This window comes from Stylophora pistillata, chromosome 11, assembly GCF_964205215.1.
Source record: "Stylophora pistillata chromosome 11, jaStyPist1.2, whole genome shotgun sequence".
In the NCBI taxonomy this organism is placed as follows: Eukaryota; Metazoa; Cnidaria; class Anthozoa; order Scleractinia; family Pocilloporidae; genus Stylophora; species Stylophora pistillata.
In genome coordinates, this window is record NC_142529.1 from 3235222 (window position 1) to 3258492 (window position 23271).

General features: G+C 37.3%; 4 protein-coding genes and 1 non-coding gene across 5 annotated transcripts; 4 read left to right on the plus strand and 1 right to left on the minus strand.

The window, feature by feature from the left end:
* The first annotated feature begins 7672 nt into the window (after nt 1-7672).
* LOC111323145 (COUP transcription factor 2-like) lies at nt 7673-10921 on the plus strand. Its single transcript, XM_088739126.1, has 4 exons — nt 7673-7940; nt 8999-9010; nt 9528-10013; nt 10632-10921. Exons 1-4 carry the CDS (start codon nt 7673-7675, stop codon nt 10919-10921), a joined length of 1056 nt encoding a protein of 351 aa, XP_088595252.1.
* Nucleotides 10922-11422: 501 nt separating this feature from the next.
* On the minus strand, nt 11423-12271 carry LOC148719686 (uncharacterized). Its single transcript, XM_088739127.1, has one exon. The coding sequence runs from the start codon at nt 12269-12271 to the stop codon at nt 11423-11425; it is 849 nt and encodes a 282-aa protein (XP_088595253.1).
* Nucleotides 12272-15421: 3150 nt separating this feature from the next.
* On the plus strand, nt 15422-17258 carry LOC111323129 (uncharacterized). The gene has a single exon (XM_022926426.2). It carries the CDS (start codon nt 15912-15914, stop codon nt 16851-16853), a length of 942 nt encoding a protein of 313 aa, XP_022782161.1. The 5' UTR covers nt 15422-15911; the 3' UTR covers nt 16854-17258.
* Nucleotides 17259-19682: 2424 nt separating this feature from the next.
* On the plus strand, nt 19683-19767 carry Trnam-cau (transfer RNA methionine (anticodon CAU)). Its single transcript is given in 2 exon segments — nt 19683-19719; nt 19732-19767. It is a non-coding gene; the product is annotated as a tRNA-Met (tRNA).
* Nucleotides 19768-20714: 947 nt separating this feature from the next.
* On the plus strand, nt 20715-21820 carry LOC111323119 (uncharacterized). Its single transcript, XM_022926412.2, has one exon. The coding sequence runs from the start codon at nt 20743-20745 to the stop codon at nt 21709-21711; it is 969 nt and encodes a 322-aa protein (XP_022782147.2). The 5' UTR covers nt 20715-20742; the 3' UTR covers nt 21712-21820.
* The last annotated feature ends 1451 nt before the right edge of the window (nt 21821-23271 follow it).

The following is a 23271-nucleotide window of genomic DNA, read 5'->3' on the forward strand; positions in this document are numbered from 1 at the left end:
TCAGATATGTTATTTCCTTGTGAAAAATATGAAAATCGAAGTTGTTCGGGTTTTATTCCCACTAAACGCACGCGTCACGTAGCCAAAACAATTCACCATAAATGGTCACTGAAAAAGCAGGTTCCCGTATTCATTCGGAGCCCGTACGAGGTGTGTATCAATAGGCAAGCAGAACAATAAAATTGTTTTGATTTGAAATCAAACAAACAAGTTTGGCGCTTACCGTTAAAGTAATTTTTTATTCTGAAACTTTTAGGAAACAAAGGGCTTATGCACCCCATAGCAGCGTAGTACTTTACAACAATAAAAAAAAAAAATTATCGAAATTACTAGTACCCGTATATTTCAATAGTAGCCAATTAATGATTTAGAATTTATTGGACAAAAGTGTTTTTTTTTTTCGTTCTTTTAAGAAGTGAAGTAGTTTCTGGGCCATGCTTGCTATTTCTTTCGACCTTAAAATTTAGAATGCCATGCAAAAAATGCTGTTTGTGCTGGAAACTATCGATTTTGTTATCCTTATTTGATTTGCGACCATAGATCATTTGAGCGACAAAGAACTGAAAAATCGTTCCACCGTAGAGGTAACAGAAGAGGGTGGAGTGATCCGACGAAATGCTATCTATTTGAAGTATCCTAATACCCATTAAACTGACATTCAAATGCAAGACTGTGTAATGGAAGAAAACATTCATTCAACGGGATCACTTTCAATAAGAAAGATGGCAACGCGTTAAGTAGTCATTTGCTTAATAGCCGGAGAATCGCTATAAACAGAATTAACATCATCGAAATAATCGTTTGATGGGGAAAACAAACACCAAAGAAGAATAGTGAAATCCAAAGACAACGAGGATATAATCTGTTCATGTTGTCCTTCGGCAGGATTGTCGAAATATATACAAATTAATCGAATGAAGCCTTACACTGCAATGTTTTAAAAATCCGAGCTTTCGCCGATCAACGGTATCATGATGATACCGTTGATCGGCGAAAGATCGGATTTATGAAACATTTTACTTTTTACAGCAGTGTAAGGCTTCATTCGATTAATTTGTATATATACAACGAGGATAGTATAGGATGATAAAGATTGAAATGGATTACAAACTATAAATTTGAGAAAAATAGGGTTGATTTTTCTGGAAAAAAAAGTGGGGCCAAGCTCCATTAAAGGATTTCATTTAATGAGCAATGTGCTCGTCCGCGGTTTCAAGTTACATCGCCTTGAATCCACCTCAATCCTTATCAAGCCACAAAATCAAGCAACGTGATCTAGCACCGTGAAACAATAAAACAAAATTACAGGTTACTCCTTAAACTTATTGAGTTTTTTTTGTTTTGTTTTGTTTTTTTTTTTTTTACAGAATTTGTTGGTGCTCTCTAGGCTTGGAATTTCTTTTCTCCGCTTCTTAGGACAACACATGCTTTGTCTGAATATCACATTACTCGCGTGCATTCCCTCTCCAGAGGGTCATGTATTAGATGTGAACTATAGCTGTCTGCATTCCAACAAAACAAAAACACACAAAATAATTTAATCTCCACGCATGTCTCACTGAAACTGTAAACGAACCTTAACGATATAGATCTGTTTTGAAAACAGTTTATTTTCTTTATCACTTGTTCCACTGTAGAGCAAAGTCAATAAGAAGAACCAAAGATTCCGAAACGACTTGGGCGTCATTTCTTTTAAATCAACCTGTTCGAACAATATGAATAATTGAGTTGCGTCATTGTCTACCAAAGCTCAATGGAAGATTATGTTTAGTCGTTTTTATAATAAACCTTTATTCATTTGAATAGAGATTCAAATTGAACTATTGTAATGTTGGCAAACATTCTTACCATCCAGAAGACTAAAGGTAAATAAAGGAGCGATTCTAAAATAATTTTCTTCACTCAGTCAAACTAAAGAAAAATTAATGAAAAGCATTAAATCACTTTTTGTTGCCTTTTAAAAGTAATTTAACAAGCAAGTGCTCGTACGGTAGCACCGGTCTACATCTACATCTTTACACCTGAAGCTTTCCAAGATTTAACCGACCAAAGAAGGAAGATCGCTTTTGACACAATTGAATATTCGTTCTGGTGAATTCTTATTCATGGACGTCTGAGCTGGAAATGTCAGTACTATCTTTCTTAAGCTACTTAGAGGGTCCCCGCGATGGGGTTAACAGTTAGCCATAAAACAGCAGAAAATGTATCCTATAAAGCGTTAGAATTTATGATTTTGACCTTTACGCGTAAAAATTTTACAAATGTTCCCATTTTCCAAATTTTTAACCATAACGAAAAGCTATCACCCAATTGAGACGTTCTGTTTATATATTCGTTGATTTCGACTTTCCTGACATTGGTAGTAAGCGGTACCCTTGTTACATACGAATATCTAACTTCCTTTAGTTTCTTCATTGTTTGAGAACAAAAGTGTAATTCAAGTTTTCCCTTTTCGGAGTATCTTATTCTAAGTTTCTTCAAATATCTGTGGGCAGTACACGGTAAAGTGTTGTTGTCACACACAGGTGTAGTTCAAAGAAGACTCTAAGCTTATGACATCGTCAACTAAAAGAAATGCTGGTATTGCAGTGGGACTCCCCAAGTCTATACTGCCAAGGAAAGGATGAAGAACGGTCCGAATTTTCAATGGGAGGTCAATTATTTTTACAAGTGGAAAAACAAATAAATCAGCACAGATGTTTTTGAGAAGCAAACCGTGCGATCGGAGGGAGTCAGAGTGCAACTGCTCCTTCAACAAATTTACTACGACGTCTTTTTTTAGCCCAGTTCGTCTATCTTACAATAGATCTTTCTCTTCTCATTATGGCCATGGAGTTTATGCTCTGTAAGACTCTACTCTAACTTTCTCTTACTTTCTTAAATATGGGTCACCATTAGAGCGGCACTCGTGAACTGAAAAATTCAATTGTGTAAACTGAACGCAAATGTTCACAGAGATTGTTTCTTCAGTACCTGACGGCGAAGACTGGATTTTGAAACAATTAAGTGTGGAATTGATAAAGTAACTGCATATACGAAAACCAACGAAACAAACAAACAAACAAAAACCAAAAACCATAAACCAAAAACCAAAAGCAAAATTCAAAGCCTTGGAAAACACTCAAATTGTCACAATGCTTTCTCGTGTCGTTCGAGTATCATCAAACAGGCTTCATTTATTCTCGTCTTTGCTTTTTGTGGTTCGACACATGTCGTAAGATTACTTATGCAGCAGAAGCCACTAATAATACACACCTTTTACCAAAGGAATAAAGGCTGATAGTTTCGAAAGAAACTGTTTGGGGCTGCGTCGGTGGGAGTAACGAAATAATTTGGTTATATCAACAAAGTTGAAATTGTAAATTAGCCACCGTAATGATTACAAAAGCTGACGTTTCGAGCGTTAGCCCTTCGTCGGAGCGAATAGAGGATTTGTGGGTTGTGTGTGCTTTGAAAGGCAGGAAATTTAATGGAGCACCAAGAGTCTCCTATTTACTACATCTGCTTGTCTTTGTGTGTTATTCGACTTGTTTAGAAGATTGATGGTGTGGTGAACATTGATGAAGAATGAGTTATTCTGATAGAAGAAAGCAAAGCGACAATTTATTGTGTTAACAAAGCAGGATCTAAAAGTACCCGCCAACTTAGTGTGACTGAACCAGTGTTCCTTTTCCACAGAAAACAATTAGTGCTCGTGGCAGTGTGTTTGGGAGTTGTATTAGATTTACAAATACTAAAGAGATCCTTAAAAAACACATACATCAAACAACGAATAAGGGTAATCAATCCTTTCTTGATGTGATCAGGCCGGGTTTAGGATATAAACGCGAGTTTTCGCATACCGCCAGTGATGACATCGATTGATAACGCTCTGAGAGTTATTACGAAAATTCAGTGTTAAAAATACCTAAGCAATAAAACTGAATAGAAACACAAATCAAAATTTGAGCAAATTTACTCTCTTAAGGAAAAAATAGACGAGAAAGATGCTCTATACGAGGTGGTTCTTCCAACGTTATTGTTCTGGAATTGTCATTACGTGGCAAACCCTCTCCCTAGTACAAAGGGTTTCCAAAACACCTGATCCACTTTAACGACCAGCAAATAACAATAGTGAAAACCAGCAAGTTGTGTTTTGTTTCAACTATCCAACACAAATTATAGTGACTGGAGAGTTTTGTTCTTTTCTTCATCACTTTTAAATCGTCTGAATAGAAAACTCATGGTATAGATGTTTTACGTGAGAAACGAGGGAGGAACCAAGAAAAATCTGAGTTACCTGTTCGGATTCCGGCGAACTGCAACCAGTTCAGCCGCCTTACTCTTTCATCCATTCTTCCAACCAACAAGCAGAAGCCGTGCCAATTTGTGCACCATTGTAGAGATAAGCGTGTAAAGGTGTTCAGTCTAACACCAAACGAAGTTCCGTAGTTTTGACGAAGGAGTTGCACTCTTTTCTTAGTTTGTCCGGTTTTTTATTGTTTTCGTTCTGTCGATATGAAGAAAAAATTCCAGAGAAGCTAAATTCCGTTGCTATTGGAAAACGTTTATCTTTTCTTTCGCTGAATTCTGAGAAAGGTCGGTCTCGTCAAATTAAAGGCAAGATGAGTGCCCCTTACTGGGAGATATTCCGAACCTGCCACGTGTGGAAAGATTGCTGAAAAAGTTTATTATCACCGAAACTGTCGCCGTCACTGCAATTGTATTAAATCTTTTTTTGTCATCATCTAGTTTTCCTTTGGGTAGGAAGATTTTCTTATTTAAGGGTTTGTCAGATACAATGAAATATATGAAGTTTATATATTTTGAACTGCGGTATTAGATACATATGATACACGATCCTCGCAGTAGATAGCGCTATCTACTGCGAGGATCGTGTATCATATGTATCTAATACCGCAGTTCAAAATATACGAACTTCATATATTTCATTGTATCTGGTTCATCACTTTCAAGGGTTTATTACAAATCAACTCAACGGCCTGCTCCCAGTTGGCTTGTTAGCTCAATTGGTAGAGCGCTGCACTAGTATCGCAGACGTCAGTGGTTCGAATCCCGTACAGGCCTGATTTTTTTCAGGTCTGATTTTCGCTATTGCTTAAATAGCGCTATCTACTGCGAGGATCGTGTATCATACGTATTAAGGGTTTGTGTTTTGTGAAAGAAAACGCGATTCTTGCGTAACTTTTATTTTTTTAATGGCGAGTCTTTACCTGTTAAAAACTCAGTTATAATTACTGAGCTATTTTTCGAGGAATGTGAAAAGTCGTTTAATAACTTAACGATTAGTGTCTTTTTGTGAAGATTTCTGTTTTTTGAAGATAATTTCATTAGGTTGATTTTTTTAAATTTTTCGTCAGTTCTCTGTTATTTTATACTCTAATTCACTGTTGTGCTATAGTCTTCCCAAAATAATTTGAAGCGCTTTAAGTTGCTTTACCAAATTTACGAGTTTCACAATTGAGAAAAATATCTTAAATTCCTTTGTAAATTATTCAAGATCTTGACAGCTTTGAATGGTTTTCTGCTACGAGATGGACGATTAATTTGCTTAAAAACAATTTTCCTAACTGTGGTGAAAACTTCAATTGCTTGAGAAGAATAATCAAAAGCCCGTTTCAGTAAAGACACGCGGGTTTCGTGATAAAAGAGAAATTAGAAGAGTATTAATCAAAGAGTCTCTGACTGCTGTCACAAATTGTCCCTTGTAGTGGAAAATACTGAAGCATATCTTGAGAATCCAAAGTAGTCATTCATAGACACATTTCTTTTTAAAGTGCCAGATGTTTTCTGATTTTCAAGGAAGACGACTCTTTCAAGGCTGACATTAGACGAGGGACTAACGCTCGAAGCGTTATCTTTAGAAACTCCAGTTCACTTTAAAACCCAATTTTATTGTAATACCCCTTCCCCCCCCCCCCCACAAGGTTTTGTTGAAACACACTACAGAAACAATAAGTAGGACCTTAGTTAAGCAATAGAACACATTTTTCCTGGCTCTGTAACAAGATAAAGCCACGCGGGATGCTAGGTGAAAACTCGGAAAGTCTTCCGAGCTTTCTCACAACATCGCAAGTGGCTTAATCACGTTATAAAGCCCGGAAAAAATGCGTTCTATTCCTTTCATGGCATAACTTGTTACATGCGGGGCTCTATAACCTGATAAAGCATCCGCTTGGAAACTGAATCGACCAATGGGCCGCCAGAACACAGACGAGAACGATCTTGGTTATTAACCTACGTGACCAGCAAGCGGAAACAGAACGCTCACAACACTTTTAGTCTAAGCTCACCAGCATTAAAGACGCTAGGTAATAATACCACCTGAACGAGAAGCTTAATTAAAACCTGCAGGGAAAAGTAGATTCCTTAGTAAACAGCTGATAATACCAAAGTGCATGTGGTTGTTGTTTCTTTATTCTTTCCTAATCGCGCGAGTTGTTAAGCTATTGTTGAATGCAATACTGCTTGTCTCGAGAAAAGTTGCCAGTAAATTGGACAGCTAAAAACATCTGCGTTTAATATTCACGGTGATTTTCAAGAATTTATATTGAGTTTAATTTACTAGAGACCAATCTGCTCAGTTTGATTGCAAATAATACTGTTTGGTAAACAAATGATGATTCTCGTTCAAATTAACGTAAAATATTTATCACAAGTTTCTGGAACTTTACCCTTGCACGCTTCTGTGGTCAGTAAGTACTCGGATTGTAGAAACACTCACCTTCTTTACAGTCGCACTATCAGTTTGAAGAAAATTAAGTTACTCTCCTTTGAGGCTCTTACATGTGTTGTTCTGCCTTGACAAAAATCGTTTTTCAAACACGTGCTGTAGAAGAAACAATCTACACGCCAGATACAGAACTGACTTGATTGTCCAAAGAGATTACAATTGAAACAATGAGTTACCCCGGTGACCTATTCAATTCATAATAATCTCTTAGGCGGACTGTACCTATACCGGGCCGATTGAGTGTTAAAGAGGCTTTCGTTTGGCCATACGGCCGTTTAGCAGTTAACTGAATGTAAAGAAACCAATACCCCCCATTATTAACACGAAGGCACGTGGCCTCGAACCATCTGAAATGAAACCAACGTCAAAATAGAGGAGTATGCTGTTCTAGAAGTATACGCAGTTCTTGCAGTGAAGCTAACATTACCGCACTTCTGTGAAATACATCCATGTGATCTTATCTGTATTTCATTCTTATCCAAGAAGAATAAAAAAATGTTTGTTTTGAAGAGGCTGTCGACTTAATGGTTGAATGGTGCCTTTCATAAGTGACATGAATTAATAATATCAGATATGTGACTGTGTGTTTCATGAAGTAAAATGATTAGTGATCAAGTAGTAAGCATGATAACTAAACAAATTGCAAAGAGATATGGAACAAATCTTTGAAGTTTGTCCAACGGCGGGAATGCAAGGAACAATCGGATTTTTTTGCGAACAACGCTCTATTTTACCCTTTTCACCTTTGGCAATTTTGCCACCTTTGTCTTATACCGGTGAATTCAACGCCAAAACCTCCAATTAAAATTCCAGAAGTAATGCATTAAAAATGTATTAAGGTTTATTTCACACTTAACTCCTCTCCGAAATCAGGGTGTGTTATTCCTAGCGGTCGTGTACTGAGAGAACTAGTTATCAAACCTAGAAAAGCAAATAACTATGTCCTGGTCGCAACTCCATGAGGTTTATTGGTACGATAACCCAGAAAAAACCATCGATTGTGCCGTTTGTAACGCGCCTTCGTCTGGTCGACACTATGGTGTATTCACATGTGAAGGGTGCAAGTGTTTCTTCAACCGAACCGTTCGTTATAAGCTGTCTTACACTTGTGAGTCTTCTGGAAATTGTCGTATCGACCGCCAAAACCGAACGCAGTGCCAACATTGTAGATTCGAGAAGTGTGTTCAAGTGGGAATGAGACGAGATGGTAAGTTCTTGCCTGTTCAAAATACTTCGTGTCCAGGCTCTATTGAAAACGACCATTGATTTTGTTTTGTTTTTTTTTTGTCATAAACTGGGGCAACAGTTCTTGGGCCGTTCTGACATCATTTACTCTTCTTCCTGGCAATATCTCTAAACGCTATTCACAGTTAGTCTAGTTAGCAACAAGGAATGTTATGTTTTAAGAACGTTCATATGCACAGCATAGAAATGTTATGTGTTCCCATTTCATTTTAAAACTTCTATCTAACCAGAACATTTCCCCTTTTTTTTATGAGTTCGTTACGATGTTGTCTTTTTATCTGGCATCTTTCACCACTTTAATCATGACGATTGCGACCAAACTTTCCTAGTCAATTTATGGAGGACTAGATGAAAAAGAATGTTCTATTTACTAAAACCATATGATATTCTCTTTAAAGACGACAAAGTTTTATAAATCTTCATGAAAGGGAACTCGTTTTATCTCCTTACTCACTAACCAACATCTTAAACTCTGATGTAACAGCGACCTAACTTTAAGTTTACAAAGCGACGTTTAATTCAGTTTTAAACATAATTTTCCATTTCTTTTTCTTTCGGTGTTGTTTCTTCAAAAGGATAAAATTATGTATTTCATATTAATGACAATGAAAACCTATATTTGTTTCAATACGTTTCGGAAATTCTTTCAGTCGCCCTTTTCCATTTTTATCTTTATTAAGTAGGAAGAGAGGAACTCTGTCTTTTTTTCCTCCTAGCAAATAATCTGCTGCGTAAAATGATTTCATAAACACATAAGTTTGCGTTTGCGTCATAAGGGTACCCTTACCACAGTAAGTCGTTTTATTGCGTCTTGTTATCTCTACTTGAAAGCTTGAATTTGTTTTATGACCACTTCAAAGCACAATTCCATCTTCAGTGAATCAACAATTTCCCCATATATCTACAGATATATTCCTTTGTGCGCATTCAGTAGCAGAGCAAAGATACTAGCCATGAGAACTTTGACAAGAATTAAAAAAACTAGCTTGAGTATTAAGGTTAATTGTGTTATTCTAATAGTACGCTTAGCAAGTAAGTTCGAAGAGAGATGAGAGAGATGCAGATTGGATTTGAATCTTGAGAAAAAACGTAATTTTAACAATATTTCACTGAAATATCGAAGTTTATTTAATCGCATCTCAACCATTGAAATGGTTATCTCGTTAAAAATTCATGAATTTGTTCACTTCAACTTTCAGCATTAATATTTAAGGAGTTCATGATATTATCGCTATTCAAAAGAGGTATTCATGGTCAACAATCTTGGCAAAATGAAGATACATGTCTTTTCGATCAAATTTTGCCTAGCTTCATATTTTTACACAATCGCAATTGTGTAATTCCTGCCGGAGAAGAAAAGGGAATAAGTATTCTGTAATTGTCTTTTGAAAACAATCATGTTTCGATCGTTCTGTAGTTATCTTTTAAAAACATTCATGTTTTTTTACGTTTTCTCAACAAAGAACTCAGGCAAGTAATTTGGTTACAGAAGTTAGTAAACTGTTTACTCATTTCCAATCTTTATTCTTTCGTTTTTGTTTCATCTTAGCCATCAGAAGAGGACGGCCCACAAAGTATTCCTACCTGTCAAGATCATCAAAATCGTTCACCTCTCAGTATGACGTAATAACGCTTCTTACCCAGTTAGAAAGAGGCAACCGAGCCTCTATAACTGCTGCTCCCACTTCACCAACCTTGGAGTCCACTCCATGCCATAAAATATGGACCTTATTTTCTACTGCTTTAGAATGGACTAAGCACGTGCCTATGTTTTCAAACCTGGATATCTGTGAACAGTATGCCATGCTGAGATGTTGCTGGAGTGATCTATTTGTTTTAATCGCTGCTCAATATGATCTGCAAATCGATTCTGTAGCGCTTTCTTACGAGATTGAGGCATGCGCAGGAATGTGTAACGGGAGGAAGCTACGACTGAAGCAGACGCTGGCCAGTTTTCACGAGTGTTTGCTACGCTTGCGCGGTTTAGAGGAGGCTGAATACGCATGCCTGAAAGTAATGGTGCTGTTTTCTTCAGGTTAGTAATAAAAGGATGCGTCTTTAACCCTGCAAGCCCCAAGTTTTTATTTTTTTTTTTTAATTTTTTCTTTTATAAGAGCATGCTTCTTTTCTTTCAACTTTGATGACATTTCGCCTCCCTCACAACATTATGCCATTTACGTCTCTGTAAGAGTATTTCTAAAAACCAATTGATGCCTTCCATCTGATTGAAATAAATAGCAGCGAATTTATAAGGAAAAAAAAACACAGAATTTCTACTCGTTAGAAAATTCAGTATTAATTACAATTGTGATTACTCAAAGCAGACTCACCCCTATCAGTGGCGGATCCAGGGAGAGGGTCCGGGGGTACGGACCCCCCCCCCCCCAACAGACCTGACGCTTAAAACTTTGAAATTGAAATTCTTACATCGACAGAATCGTATATCACTTTTTAACTGGCTGATCTTTTTAATGAATCCAAGTCAACGATAAGCGGCCAAGGAATTATAACGTGCAACCGCGACTGGTGGGAGGGGGTGTGGGGGAGAAGTGATTTGCCTCAAAAGAGTCCAACGGTCCTTTCTGAACCAAAGTTTGGATCCCCCCAATCAAAAGTTACTGGATCCGCCCCTGCCTATTTTTTTCCTTTTCAGACAGTGCAGAAGCTCGTTGTCTTCCGGACGCAGAAACAAGCCAAGAGGTTGTTCTATCTGCCATGGAGCGTTTTTGTAAGAATCGCTTTCCCAATGAGGCATTCAGATTTGGAAAAATTCTCCTCAAGTTGATGGGACTCAGAGCGGTGAATGCTAATGACCTGGAATTTTTGTTCTTCTCAAAAATTCTGCATCACACATCCATTGCCGGTGTGATTAGAAACCAGCTTGTCAACGACTTATCGCCTGCGTTGCCTTACAAGGAGGCAGGAATGAAAAGTTATCAGTAAACAAACAAACAAACAAACAAACAAGCGAAAACAAAAATCAGTACGCGCGAACTAAACTAAGAGAAAACGCACAAACTTGTAAAACAATTGTTGGTGGAGAAAACTCCAGATCTAACAAAGGATCTGAAATAATCTGATCATACCAAATCTCCTTGTCAATACCTTAGAAACTGTAAAGAGAACAGTGCGGAGAATTTAAAAACCAATGTTAGAGTGTAAAGGGTTAATCCAAATTGTCAAACGTGGGCTTATTTCAAAACGCATAGAAATAGTAGTAGTAGTAGTAGTAGTAGTAGTAGTAGTAGTAGTAGTAGAAGTAAAACTTTATTAAAAGTGTCAAGTGTTTATTAAAAGTGTCTAGCTAGGGAAAAATCCTTTACTAATTTGGGGACACTAAAAAAGAAAAAAGATTAGGAGCTATTTACAGTAGCATATATATTAAAACTAAGAGAAAATCTATGGTTAACTAGTTACGGGATTTGTAATAAAAATATACAAAATTCAAGAGGAGCAGAGGCTACAGCGTGTGCAGCCATCGTCCAAGAGCTCACTTATACTGAGTTGGCGTATCTTGCCTTTGAACGACTTGAGGGTCTCGACCTCCCTTATGCTCTTGGGTAATTTTGTCCATAGCCTGGGTCCTAGAAATCTAATAGAGTGTTTGCCATAAGTGACAGTTTCATACCTGGGTATAGAGAAATCGGCTTGCCTCAACTTGTAATTACTATTGTGTACTTTAAAGATGTTGCTTATATATGCAGGACACAGCTTATGCTTTGCTTTGTACATGAGGATGCACAGGTCCTGTAAGCGCCTATTTAGTTGAGTGGGTAAGTCTGCCCTCTCTAATAACTGTTCGTAACTAGAATTATAGTTCTTGAAAACCGCTCTAAGTCCTCTTTCTTGTGATCTTTTAAGCTTTCGAGTGTCGCTCGCTTTGTAAAAGTGCCACACTAGGTGACAATACGTGAGGTATGGTAAAACCGCGCTTTTGAACAGTATTAGCTTAGATTTCGTAGGAATTAAATTACGTAATCTCATTAGAACGCCAATTCTCTGACTAGCTTTTTTGCAGATAGAGATTATATGCTCAGACAAATTTAGCTTGGAATCTAACTCTACTCCTAGAAGTTTAATGTTATCTTTGGTTTGGATTTCAACATCATTCACACAGATGTTACTGTCATTTTGAGTGAAGCCCAAATTCAAAACCTGATATTTCTCAAGGTTTCCCGCCAGGAAGTTAGAGTCACACCACGTTGTTGCTAAGTTGGCGCTATCCTTTAACTGGGATGTGACAGCTGCCTGATCTGCACCTGCGTGGTAAGTCTGGTGGTCGTCTGCATACATAGACAATTTTGCTGTAAGACAGTAGGATAGATCATTCTGGAAAACATTCCATAAGAACGGGCCAAGCGCGGAACCCTGAGGACAGCCACGACTCACAAATCGGCTCGAACTAACATGACGGCCGATCTTTACTTGATATTTCCGTTCATTTAAATAACTGTTTAAGAGTTGAATAGCGCTTTCCTAGAGACCGTACGCTTTAAGCTTGCACAGAAGTAGTGGTGGGTGCAACGAGTCAAGTGCCTTTGAGATATCTGTTGAAAGTATGCTCACTACCTGTCTTTGATCCCTCGCGAGTCTCCAATCTTCTACTAGATTGATCAAAGTTGTTTCGTAGCTGTGAGCTTTGCGATACGCAGATGAGTTCTGGTAAAAGCGGCTTCCCAAAGCGGTGTTGATCTGCGCTCCAACCAGCTTCTCAAGAACTTTGCTTACACAAGGTAAGAGTGGTATGGGCCGGTAGTTTTCCTTCGCATTCGTGTCAAATTTTTTGTATACTGAAGCCCAATACCCAAACTTCCATTCGCAGGGCCATGCATTGTTGTCGATACAAGAATTGAACAAGGTGGTTAATGGAGCGGATAATTCCTCGGCACTAATTTTTAAGGCCTTGGAAGGGATGCCATCAGTGCCGGTGGCTTTGTTTGTATTCAGCGAATCGAGAGCTGCGAGGACTTGACCCTGTGTGACTGGCTTGATTTCAATGGTTTGTGTCAAGTCCCTGTTTTCGTTTTGTATCCTCTCAACACAAGGGTGGTCCCAAAAGCCCTTAATTGACTTTTTTTCAATCGCTGTGCCTCCGATGCCATCCGCCAAGGTAGCAAAATGCTCAACCAATTCCTCAGCTACCTGTTGTTGATCCGTTATCGTACCGCCTTTTGTCATTTTTAAGTGGATGTCGTTTCTTTCAATACAGCTCTTAGAACTCAAGAATGGCTTGAAAGTCTTGAAAAATGCCTTAGGATTGTTTTTCAGATCGTTTGACATTTTATTCCAGTACTGTTTTATTGCAGTTCTTCTTCTGGCTTTGCGTCTTAATTCCCATTTTTCTGGTGTTTTGTTTTGTAAGTATTTGTCATTAATTTGCTTTGCGTTTAGCTCTGATTGCGATTTTCCAATGAGACGTCATGTAAGACACGTCTTTGTCGCGCACACGCATTCTTTTCACAGGTGCCACCTCGTCCAGTATGTCGTTCATAAGTGCATTCCACACGTGAGCTTGATCATGACGTCATCAAAAGTTGTCCAATATGCCATCGTCGATAGCGAGGAATAAAACCGTTTAAGATTTTACGAAGTTGCAAGCGTCTGACACCCTTGTAGGGTGATAAATTAAAGATTAGATTAGGTAGCTTTTCCCTGTACTAATTATATTATTAGAACTTTCCCTCTGAAATTGCATTGCAGTAAAGAAAGGTATTCAGTTGTAAATAACTCATAACTGCCCTTAGTTCGAACCGACTCGGTGGATAAGAATTTGAATACTTTCGGCGTTTTAAGATAAAGATAGTCAAACGATAATTTTTAAGATAAATGTTTCAGATAAAGTACATGGTAGACAGTAAAAGAAAACAAATTCAAATGATATGTAATTAATAATTAATAATTAGTAATGAATTAATATGCATTCTTTGTATCAAAAAGTACATGGTAGACAGTAAAAGAAAACAAACTCAAATGATATGTAATTAATAATTAATAATTAATAATTAGTAATTAATTAATATGCATTCTTTGTATCAAAAAGTACATGGTAGACAGTAAAAGAAAACAAACTCAAATGATATATAATACAGCATTCTTTGTATCAAAAAGGTAAAAAAATGTTATTCATTGACCTACTGAGCGACTATCCAAATGGGACACGCGTAGACGGGTAATCATGATAAAATGTCTAATTTTTTTGCAGTTTGGTAGATATCAGGGATGACGGAAGGAAAATCCATTTGGATAGACTTAAAATAACGCCAATAAAGCCAAGAACGGCGCTTATATGGGAGGAGGGCGTGAAATTGAAATTAAGGAGGGGACTGTTCCCCATCAACCTCAGCCCCCCCTCTTCCACTACCCACTACTCGGCTGTTACTGAATGTACAGTCCAAACATAATGTGTAGCTTCATGTTTGTTCCATTGAAATTTATGATGTTGTTGAAATTTATGATGTGGTGAATGAAATCAGTCGGTCTCTCGTTAAAGCGATCTCGTTTCTAAAAAAAGGTGTTCAGTACACTTGTGTAACAAGCCAGTAAATGACAAATAGTCCATGGCATGTGAGCAGTTTTTTTTAAGTACAAGCAAGAAGATCTCTTGTATAAGATAAGTCTCAAAATTGCCGTGTTATGTTCCCATGCCAAAAGAAGCGCTTGGTGTTAAAACGTTACAGTTCCATTTGAAATGGAAATTAAAATCGGAAAAGTGACAAAAGAAATAACGACGCTACTATATACAAAACCCATCTATTGTCAAAGGAATGAAAGATAGTAGGATACTCTCTACTGGAAAAAAAAAAACCGGATATACAAAAATTAAGCTGACAACAATGTCTTCCTAACAAGTGAGTATTTACATCTCTTGAAAAAGAACGACATATTTTTGAAAACCGTAGAAGTTTATTTAAAAACCTAGCAATTGCTTTGCGTCAAACCGCAAATAGAATCCTTTAAATTTTGCATTCAAAAGAATTTTGTCAATTTGGACCAATTTGCAGTTCAGTGGAGAAATTTTCTCCTACCTGATAAAATTAAATACAAAAATATTGCGTTGACACTTTTAAAATGAAAAATTATTTTGCAGGAGCGTAAAACTATTTTTTTGTCTTTGTTCTATTCAGCAAATTTCCTCAGCAACTTTCCTAAGCTTACGTATTTCTTGTTATGGCGTAGAACGAAAAAGAACGAGTGAGAATTACCGACACTGCCTTCGTCCCTCTGAAAGAAAAATAAACGGTTATAAGAAGGGAAGGAGAGAAAATAAAATTTCTTACATCAGTATCACGAAGAATCACCAATCGCTTTACTGTAGATACAAACGAAACTTTCGATAGCAAGGTCAATTTTTAGAACTGTTCCTGTTCTTTGTTCCAAATCATTGCAGATAAATGACAGAATTTATCCTGCTCTAATCTAAAAAGACCAATTTACTCTCGGTGGTAGCCAACAATGATACTTTTTTTTTTTTTAATTTCGTGTCATCTGTCAAGTTTTCATAATAACCTAAGCAAACGAGGCGCAGATGGTTCGTGCTAAGCGCGAATCACTCTTTGGATCTTAAAATGATTTTCTCGCATAAGAAAATTAATTATGGCACCCTGCAATTTTTTTTCTTAATCGAACTTTACGTTTAACTTTGCCACTTGCAGAGTGCCATTCAGTTCTTGATTGCTTCTTGAGATTTTGAATCGATGTTAAGCAACGGATCAACGAAACATTCTCATTTTAAAATGTTTGTAAGAGTCAAACCCTGAAATATTTGTATAGGGCTGACAGCGTTAAAATAGTCTACAGTTCGTTGTAATAGCCTCAGAAAACAGAGAAAGCTGAGAAAACAAACTGAGTGTCATTGCGTATCTCTTTTCATGCGTTTCTCTTTACGTCGATTGTCAAGGCAGAATAATTAAGACTTCGGTGATCAACAATTGAAATGGCTGATACGAACACTGACTCTGCAAATTCCAGTGGAAATAATGTGGAAAACTCTAACAAAGATGTCTACACGGTCTTTGGGGTTATTTTTATTCTTATTGGACTTCTTGCTTCTCTGGGAAACACAGTTGTCCTTTATGTTGTCAAAAGGGATCCTCTAAAGTGCTTGAAGAAACCGACAAACGTCTTCAACATCGCATTAACAGTAACACACGTCTTTGTGGGAATGATAGTGTCACCGTTTACGGGCATTTTAAATATCTTCCGAGGAAATAACCCCGAAAACCCCCTTCCATCGGCGGTGGTCAATCTGGAGGCTTTCACGCAAAACATCGTTATTGGAACTGCCACATTGTTTTTATGTGCTATATCAACTGAACGATGTACAGCAGTACTCCGCCCCCACTTTAACAAAAGGTGGTTGACCCAGCAGCGAGCGAAATTCGTTAGCATTTCAGCAGTGGCTTCTTGTTTGGTGTTTTGCTCGCTGCTGTTCCTCAACATATCGAAAACGTTTTTCTACATGATCTACCTTCACGTGTTCATTCTCCTCCCAGTTTGTGGAATTCTCATATCGTGTACGGCAAGGCTGCGAAATTTTAAGAAGCAAGCCCGTGTCTCGGTAATTAATAGTGGTCTACCAGTCGCTCAGATATTTGCCAGCGAAACAAGAAAGAGAAATTCCCAAATGGTTTACAAATTGTTGGTGACTTTATTCAGTATCTTGCTACCAATTTTATCAGCCTTGTTTTTGTTTTACGCCGTGAAGCTTGTGGAAATAACGTGCGACAACTGCTTCACGAAGCGATGGTTTATAGTTTTAAATAATATGAGTTTAGTTTCGTTATTTTTGAGTAGTGTATTCAATCCTGTTGTAATCTTGAGGCGTATAGCTGAATACTCTCGATCAATTAGACACATTCTCGGGCAGATCCGGTAACTAATTAAAAGGAAGCATATTCTTTGTCAATTTTTGGAAATACTTCATCAAGTACTTTTTTTCGTGTAAATATGTGCAATAGTTAAAACACTTTACACGAGCCGAAACCCCAAAAAGAGAACACGAAGACTTGAACGTGTCCTTGTTATGCGGCCTTTAAACTGACCTTATGGAAACATTCAATTCAATTTAATGATAAACAAATTCTAACAGTTCTACAATGGTGTTGTCTGATCAAGTCCTCTATTGAATATATAAAAATAAATAAATAGTCTTTATTTCACTGATAAAATACATATCAAGTGTTACATATAAAGTGTAATGGGCTAAGATATGTATTAATTACTTACAACTAAGTTATGCTTAAAACTAAGTCTATTAATAAAAGAATTTTTAAAACGCTCAGTATTGCAAAGTGGATATATTGGCTTAACTTGCTCAAGCCTAGGGGTAGCAGAGTTAATCCTGGGAAGGGAGTGGTGCAATGGATGGTGTTCCCACGCGCTTACTTTTTTGAAGATACCTATATCAGACTTATCTAAGCAATTGATAATAGAAACCGGAGAAGACGTGTATCTACGTTTGTAATAACGATCCAGGAAGCATTGTATGGTAGTAAGTTCTGGTGGAGATGAACCATATTTTGATATTCCGTACGTAAGTTTAGGCAGAACCAGAGCGCTGAATAATTTATCCAACTCTGCCTGACAATAACCCTCCCTCCAAAGAGTTCTAAGACTATATAGGCATTTATTAGCTGCGGTCAACTTATTCTTGATGTGAATAGAGAACCTACAATTTTCTTGAAATGTAACCCCCCAAATACATAGATGTGAATGTTGGGGGATATTCTGTACTGTGTCTAATACATTTTTGTAGCTCTTCTTTCGGAAAACCATTTCTTTACATTTAGAGAAATCACACTTCATGGAATTATCGATAGACCATTCTGTAAAGTTATTAACTACATGAGCAGCAGTATTGCTATCACTATCACCCTTCCAAACTGGAATGATTAGAGTGGAGTCATCTGCATACTTGAACAACAAAGAGTCAGGGTACAGATTTGTTTACAGATCATTCATGAATAAATAAAATAAATAGGGGCCACTGACGCTTCCTTGTGTAGTGCCTTTGTTCACGCGGATCCAATCACAAGAAATGCCATTGCAAACAACCCGTTGTCTCCTATCAGTAAGAAAGCTTAAATACCAATTCAAAATATACGGATTAAATGGTAAGAGTTTCAGTTTACAAAATAAAAGATCATGAGATAGAATAAATATATGAAAATCATATATTTATTCTATCTCGAGGATCGTGCCTCATATATTTATTCTATCGCGAGGATCGTGCCTCATACATAAAAGATCATGTTTGACGGTATCGAAGGCCTTACTAAAATCCATTGCAAACACCCTAACTGCATCGCATCCCTTTTGATCCAAACTCCTAAAAATATGATATTGCATTGTAAACAGAGCAAAAACAAAACAGCTGCCACCTTCTCTATAAGCAAACTGTGTAGGGTTTAAACTACTCTCGACAAAGTTCTTGACATAAGACTTATAAACAACCTTTTCGAATGCTCTGGTACGGTGGCTCATAGGGACAAAACACTTGCACAACTACAAAACACTTGCACAAATCACAAAACACTTCCACGAATACAAAACACTTGCACAAATCACAAAACACTTGCACTCATCACAAAACACTTCCAAAGATACAAAACACTTCCACAAATACAAAACACTTCCACAAATACAAAACACCTCCACAAATACAAAACACTTCCACAAATACAAAACACTTCCACAAATACAAAACACTTCCACAAATACAAAACACTTCCACAAATACAAAACACTTCCACAAATACAAAACACTTTCACAACCTGAATAACTTAATTATCGAACGGTTAGCACGTGCAGAGTGCCTCTTGGCTTGGCTACTAAGGCTCTAAGGCCGGGATACTAAGGTCAGTTCGCACTTCACGGGGCGAGAAAACTTCGAACTTCAACTTGAAGGTGAGTACGTGGTCTATCGTATATTTTAATGCCTTTTTTTTAATTTTTAATTTTTTAATTTTTCAATTATTTTTTAAAATTTTTAAATTTTAGTCTATTAAATATAGACTAGTGAGCAGCACTTTTGCGAACAGTAGTTGTAAAACTTTTTTTTAATTTTCCGACGCGTTTCGTCTAACTATCGAAGACTTCTTCAGGGAGTTTTACAAGTATAACTAAACGCCTGTATTTATAAGCCGAAGTTACGGGGGCCGATGACCATAGAGGCTTGGCCGGACTTACGAACAGGAACAGGCGAAGTTGTGAGAAATTTAAAACGCGTAAGGCAAGGTGAGAAAAATATTTTGGGGGCCACGGTCTTAGATTATTGGATATCTTATTTTTCGTTTCATTTGTATCTGAAGTAAGAGTGGAAGCAGACGATTCAGAGTTGGAGGTTTTATTATAAAAATTGATAAAAAAAAAATAAAAAATAGAACCAAATGTTGGAGAGAACAAAATCAAGAAAATTTAACATCCATAATTGATTGCAGGTTTTAGTCCGATGCTTTATTAGGGCTTTTGTCCCTTTTCGTTCCAACTCGTTTCCAGGGTCCTCTCAATCTTCCGCTGGATACTAGAGAGGATCCTGGAAATTAGGATAGAGAAAAGGACTAGGCGAGTACAATTCTTAAGTATTAGTATATATTTTAAGCGCTTTAAAGAAAGGGGAAAAATACCGCTTTATGCTTATTAACCATCTTGATTAACAATGTATTGGTTTAAATAAACTATTGTCACACGAGGTAGTCGTGTTGTGCCTCGTTAGCGCAGTAGGCAGCGCGTCAGTCTCATAATCTTGTGCGAAATCTGAAGGTCGTGAGTTCGATCCTCACACGGGGCATAGTTTTTTTCTTCTAACACAATCATATCGCTTTTTACTTGTGGAACCTTAAGGTAATAAACTTTCGTTTATAAAACTCATAATTCACTAATTTTTTTTCTCTCAACAGGTAAGTCTCATATTTTTTCTAAAATAATGAAAATTCGGTCCGTTCGATACTCGTTTGATTATGAGAGCCGCCTATAATATTTCGTAGAGGTTCTACATAATTCTCAAAGAAAACCTGATTTACCCTTCTATTTATTTTTTCCTAGATTTTTTCTATCCATATATATTTTTTATTAATTGCCAATGGTGAAATCAGAATAAACTTTTCTGGAATGTAAACCGTTCGACTCGAAAATTGAGTCAACTTGATTAGCATTTTCCTTTGACATTTTATGAAATGTTTCTCGTCCAGCATGAATTGTCAGAAACTACATCTGTCCCAGGTTGACAAGAAAAAAAAAAAAAAAACAAAAAAGCAAAAAACAAAAACGTAGATTCACTTAACTCTAACCCTAACCCTAACCCGCTAACTTCTAAATCATTTTCTGTTCTCTTGGCACAGACTCAATACAGAATCCGGCAGCATCTCAGCGGGCTATCGGACAAAGTGAATTATTCCACTGATATAGGCTAATTAGCTAGTTGGGCAACCTGCTCGAGTACCTCCTTTGAAATTTTAATTGAAAACGAGTGAGTACATCGCTCTTTGCTGGTATAGTCAATTGATGGTAATCATTAATGAAAAAACAAGTAAATTGTTCTATCATCTAAAATTAAAGGCTCCCCAGCTATCAATTTATATCTAGATATATAAAAAAAAGCGTTCATCATCGACCTAAAAAAACTTCCAGGTCTCAAACAGGTGATTCGTCCTGGAACTCAGCCGGCGACCTACAAATGTCATCGCGTGAAACTGAATTTATTTAGGTAAACTTTAATTATCGTCTTGGTGAGTCAAAACACTTCTCTCCCTTCAGTGTTTCAATTATGGAAGATAAAGCGTTCTCCGGTATTCCTGAAAATTTACGCATCGGAGTCTGTTCTACAGTAGCGACTCTCTACTTAACTGCATCGGTTTTCACCCTTACATTCAATGGCCTGTTGCTGTTTGTTATTTACAGAGATCCTCTTAAGTGTTTTAGGCGACCCTTTGCGGTTTTAATCACAGGACTAGCAATTACTGATGCTACCGTTGGAGCTATTGGCGACACCACCTCTGCAAAGAATGAGTTTTACTGCATTAAAAACCGGGACGGACACACTTCGTTTGACTACGTTATAGATTATTTCATCGATAACTCCGCTACAGTCCTTGTGGTTGCGTTGTCTGTTGACAGACTTACTGCGGTTGCCTTTCCATTTTTTTATCGCTTCTCCATAAAGAATGTCCACTCTGTCATAGTTGTCATCTCAGTTTGGCTTTACTGTTTGGTTTTCAGTTTACTTCGGCTTTCTAACATTCCGGAGGAGATCTACGACTCCATAGATGTACATCTTCACGTAACATTTGCGCTCTCTACCACAACAGTAATATACTGTGTAATTTACTTTATCATCCGAAGAAGAAGAAAATTATTTCCGGGGGAAGAGATTTCAGGACAGAAAGCCGAACAACATCGCCGAAATTTGCAACGTGAAAAGGAATTTGCCTTCACAGCTTTTCTGATTCTTTTAGTTTTGGTTCTGACACAGATTCCATACCTTGTTTTGACAGTAATTGAGTCGAATTGTGAAAGTTGCCTCGGGAGTCGGTGGTTTTTTGTGACGAATAAGTTTTCAGATTTCTTGTTGTGTGTGAGTTCCATTGCGAACCCGTTCCTATACGGATGGAGAATGAAACAATTTCGGAATTCATTCCTGGCGATTTTTTGCAGATCTCGACTTCGTCAAACAGACATGGAAATATCGAAAACTGCCACGCAGGAGAACGAAGAAGCAATGGAGTCTCACACATGATGAAACCGAAAGGATGATTTCAGTTAGCTTACTCCTTATTTCCGTTTTTTGTCAAGTGTTATCCACTGACATTCGGGCTTAGTTGTGTTGTGTTAAAAGATAGCGAGCATGAAGATATTGTAGTTTTTCGAATTTTCTGAAGTGATAGCAAAGACGAGCCTGTGGGGGTAGGGGGTGGGAGGGGGGCGCACAGAGGGCTTTTGGCCCCCCACCTTGTCACGAAAAATTTGATAACTCATAATGATAAAACCCAGTTGTCAGTAAGACACCATTATAGGACCAAATGAATGAAGGGGAAGGTGGAGGGGTAAATTTCTTAAGTACCTGTGGTGCTACATCAGTGGGGTTATAAAAATATAACAATTTGGTTTTATCAACTGAGTTGATGTGTCCACCATCCAGAGATTCTAAAACTATTGGAAGATTTCCTGGGAATATAGCCCCCTGTTTTGTAAACTAAGGGTAATAATTCACTCTTAATTCGATAAAATAACCAAGCGAGTGATAATTCACTCTTAATTCAATAAAATAACCAGGCAAGTCCACTGACAAATGACACTAAAATACTCTAAGAGGTTCCCACTTTGTGAAGACAGAGAGATAATTTACAATGGCTAAACAATCCAATATATTCCCAAATAATAGTACAGTAGTGTAGTGCTGGTGTAAAAGTCCCCCCAGATGGAAAATGATCTTATCATACTATCCTCTTGCAATTGAAAATAAAAATTAATTATTCATGTTTTCCTTATGTAAGTACGATAATACAAAGCCGGTGAATAGGACTCTTTTCCTTCCATTGAAACGAAGAACACGGAAAAAGCTGTGTTTTAGTAATTCTAGTGCCAAAGTTATTTGGCAATCTCCCTGCTGACAGTCAGTGAATCTCTACACTCCAAGCTCTGAACTACGTGATTGCTTAATTTTTTTTTTAATTTAATTTTTTTTGGGTATTTCCGTCAAACTGTCATTCATATCGCTTGAGTACACTATTTGCTAGTCACAAAAACGGAAGGGTAACAACAGTTCTTTTTTGTAAATTGTGAATTCAAAATGTCTATCCGTAAAAGATACTTCCTTTGTGACGCATGAGATTTGAGAAGTTCTTCCGTGTGAGGAAGACAAAAGCAGCTCACTTTTGTCAAATAACGCTTTTCCGTCATAAGCCAAGAGTTGTATTTGTGACTGTATTCCTCTCTTGCAACGCTTAGCGCTTTCTTTTCAACATATCGTTACCGTATTCTAGTTTGGACTGGCAGGCGATTTTGATACAATTTTTTCCAAGAAGATTTATATCGCAGGTAATTTATTGTGTGTTTTATCATGACCGACTGTGGTTATTCAGCTCTATAAATTCAAGTTATGAAACTACTTATTCGCTGTAGTGTTTTATGAGCAAGAAAATTTGTACCAGTAATCATTTACAGTGGTAAGCATGTGACGAGTTGAGGCAAACACTCGACGAGTCCGAGTTTTGTTCAGTGCTCGCTGATGGAGTTAATGGGCGATTTTGTTTTAAACACAACAAGATGGGCAAAGCCCCAGATTTAAAATTGAAAA

Bases quoted from the DNA above. Each gene is read 5' to 3' on its own strand.
- LOC111323145 (XM_088739126.1), top strand. From the start codon at position 7,673: ATGTCCTGGTCGCAACTCCATGAGGTTTATTGGTACGATAACCCAGAA. The intron at 10,014-10,631 runs GTTAGTAATAAA...TTTCCTTTTCAG, and splicing joins AATGGTGCTGTTTTCTTCAG to ACAGTGCAGAAGCTCGTTGT.
- LOC148719686 (XM_088739127.1), bottom strand. From the start codon at position 12,271: ATGTATGCAGACGACCACCAGACTTACCACGCAGGTGCAGATCAGGCA.
- LOC111323129 (XM_022926426.2), top strand. From the start codon at position 15,912: ATGGCTGATACGAACACTGACTCTGCAAATTCCAGTGGAAATAATGTG.
- LOC111323119 (XM_022926412.2), top strand. From the start codon at position 20,743: ATGGAAGATAAAGCGTTCTCCGGTATTCCTGAAAATTTACGCATCGGA.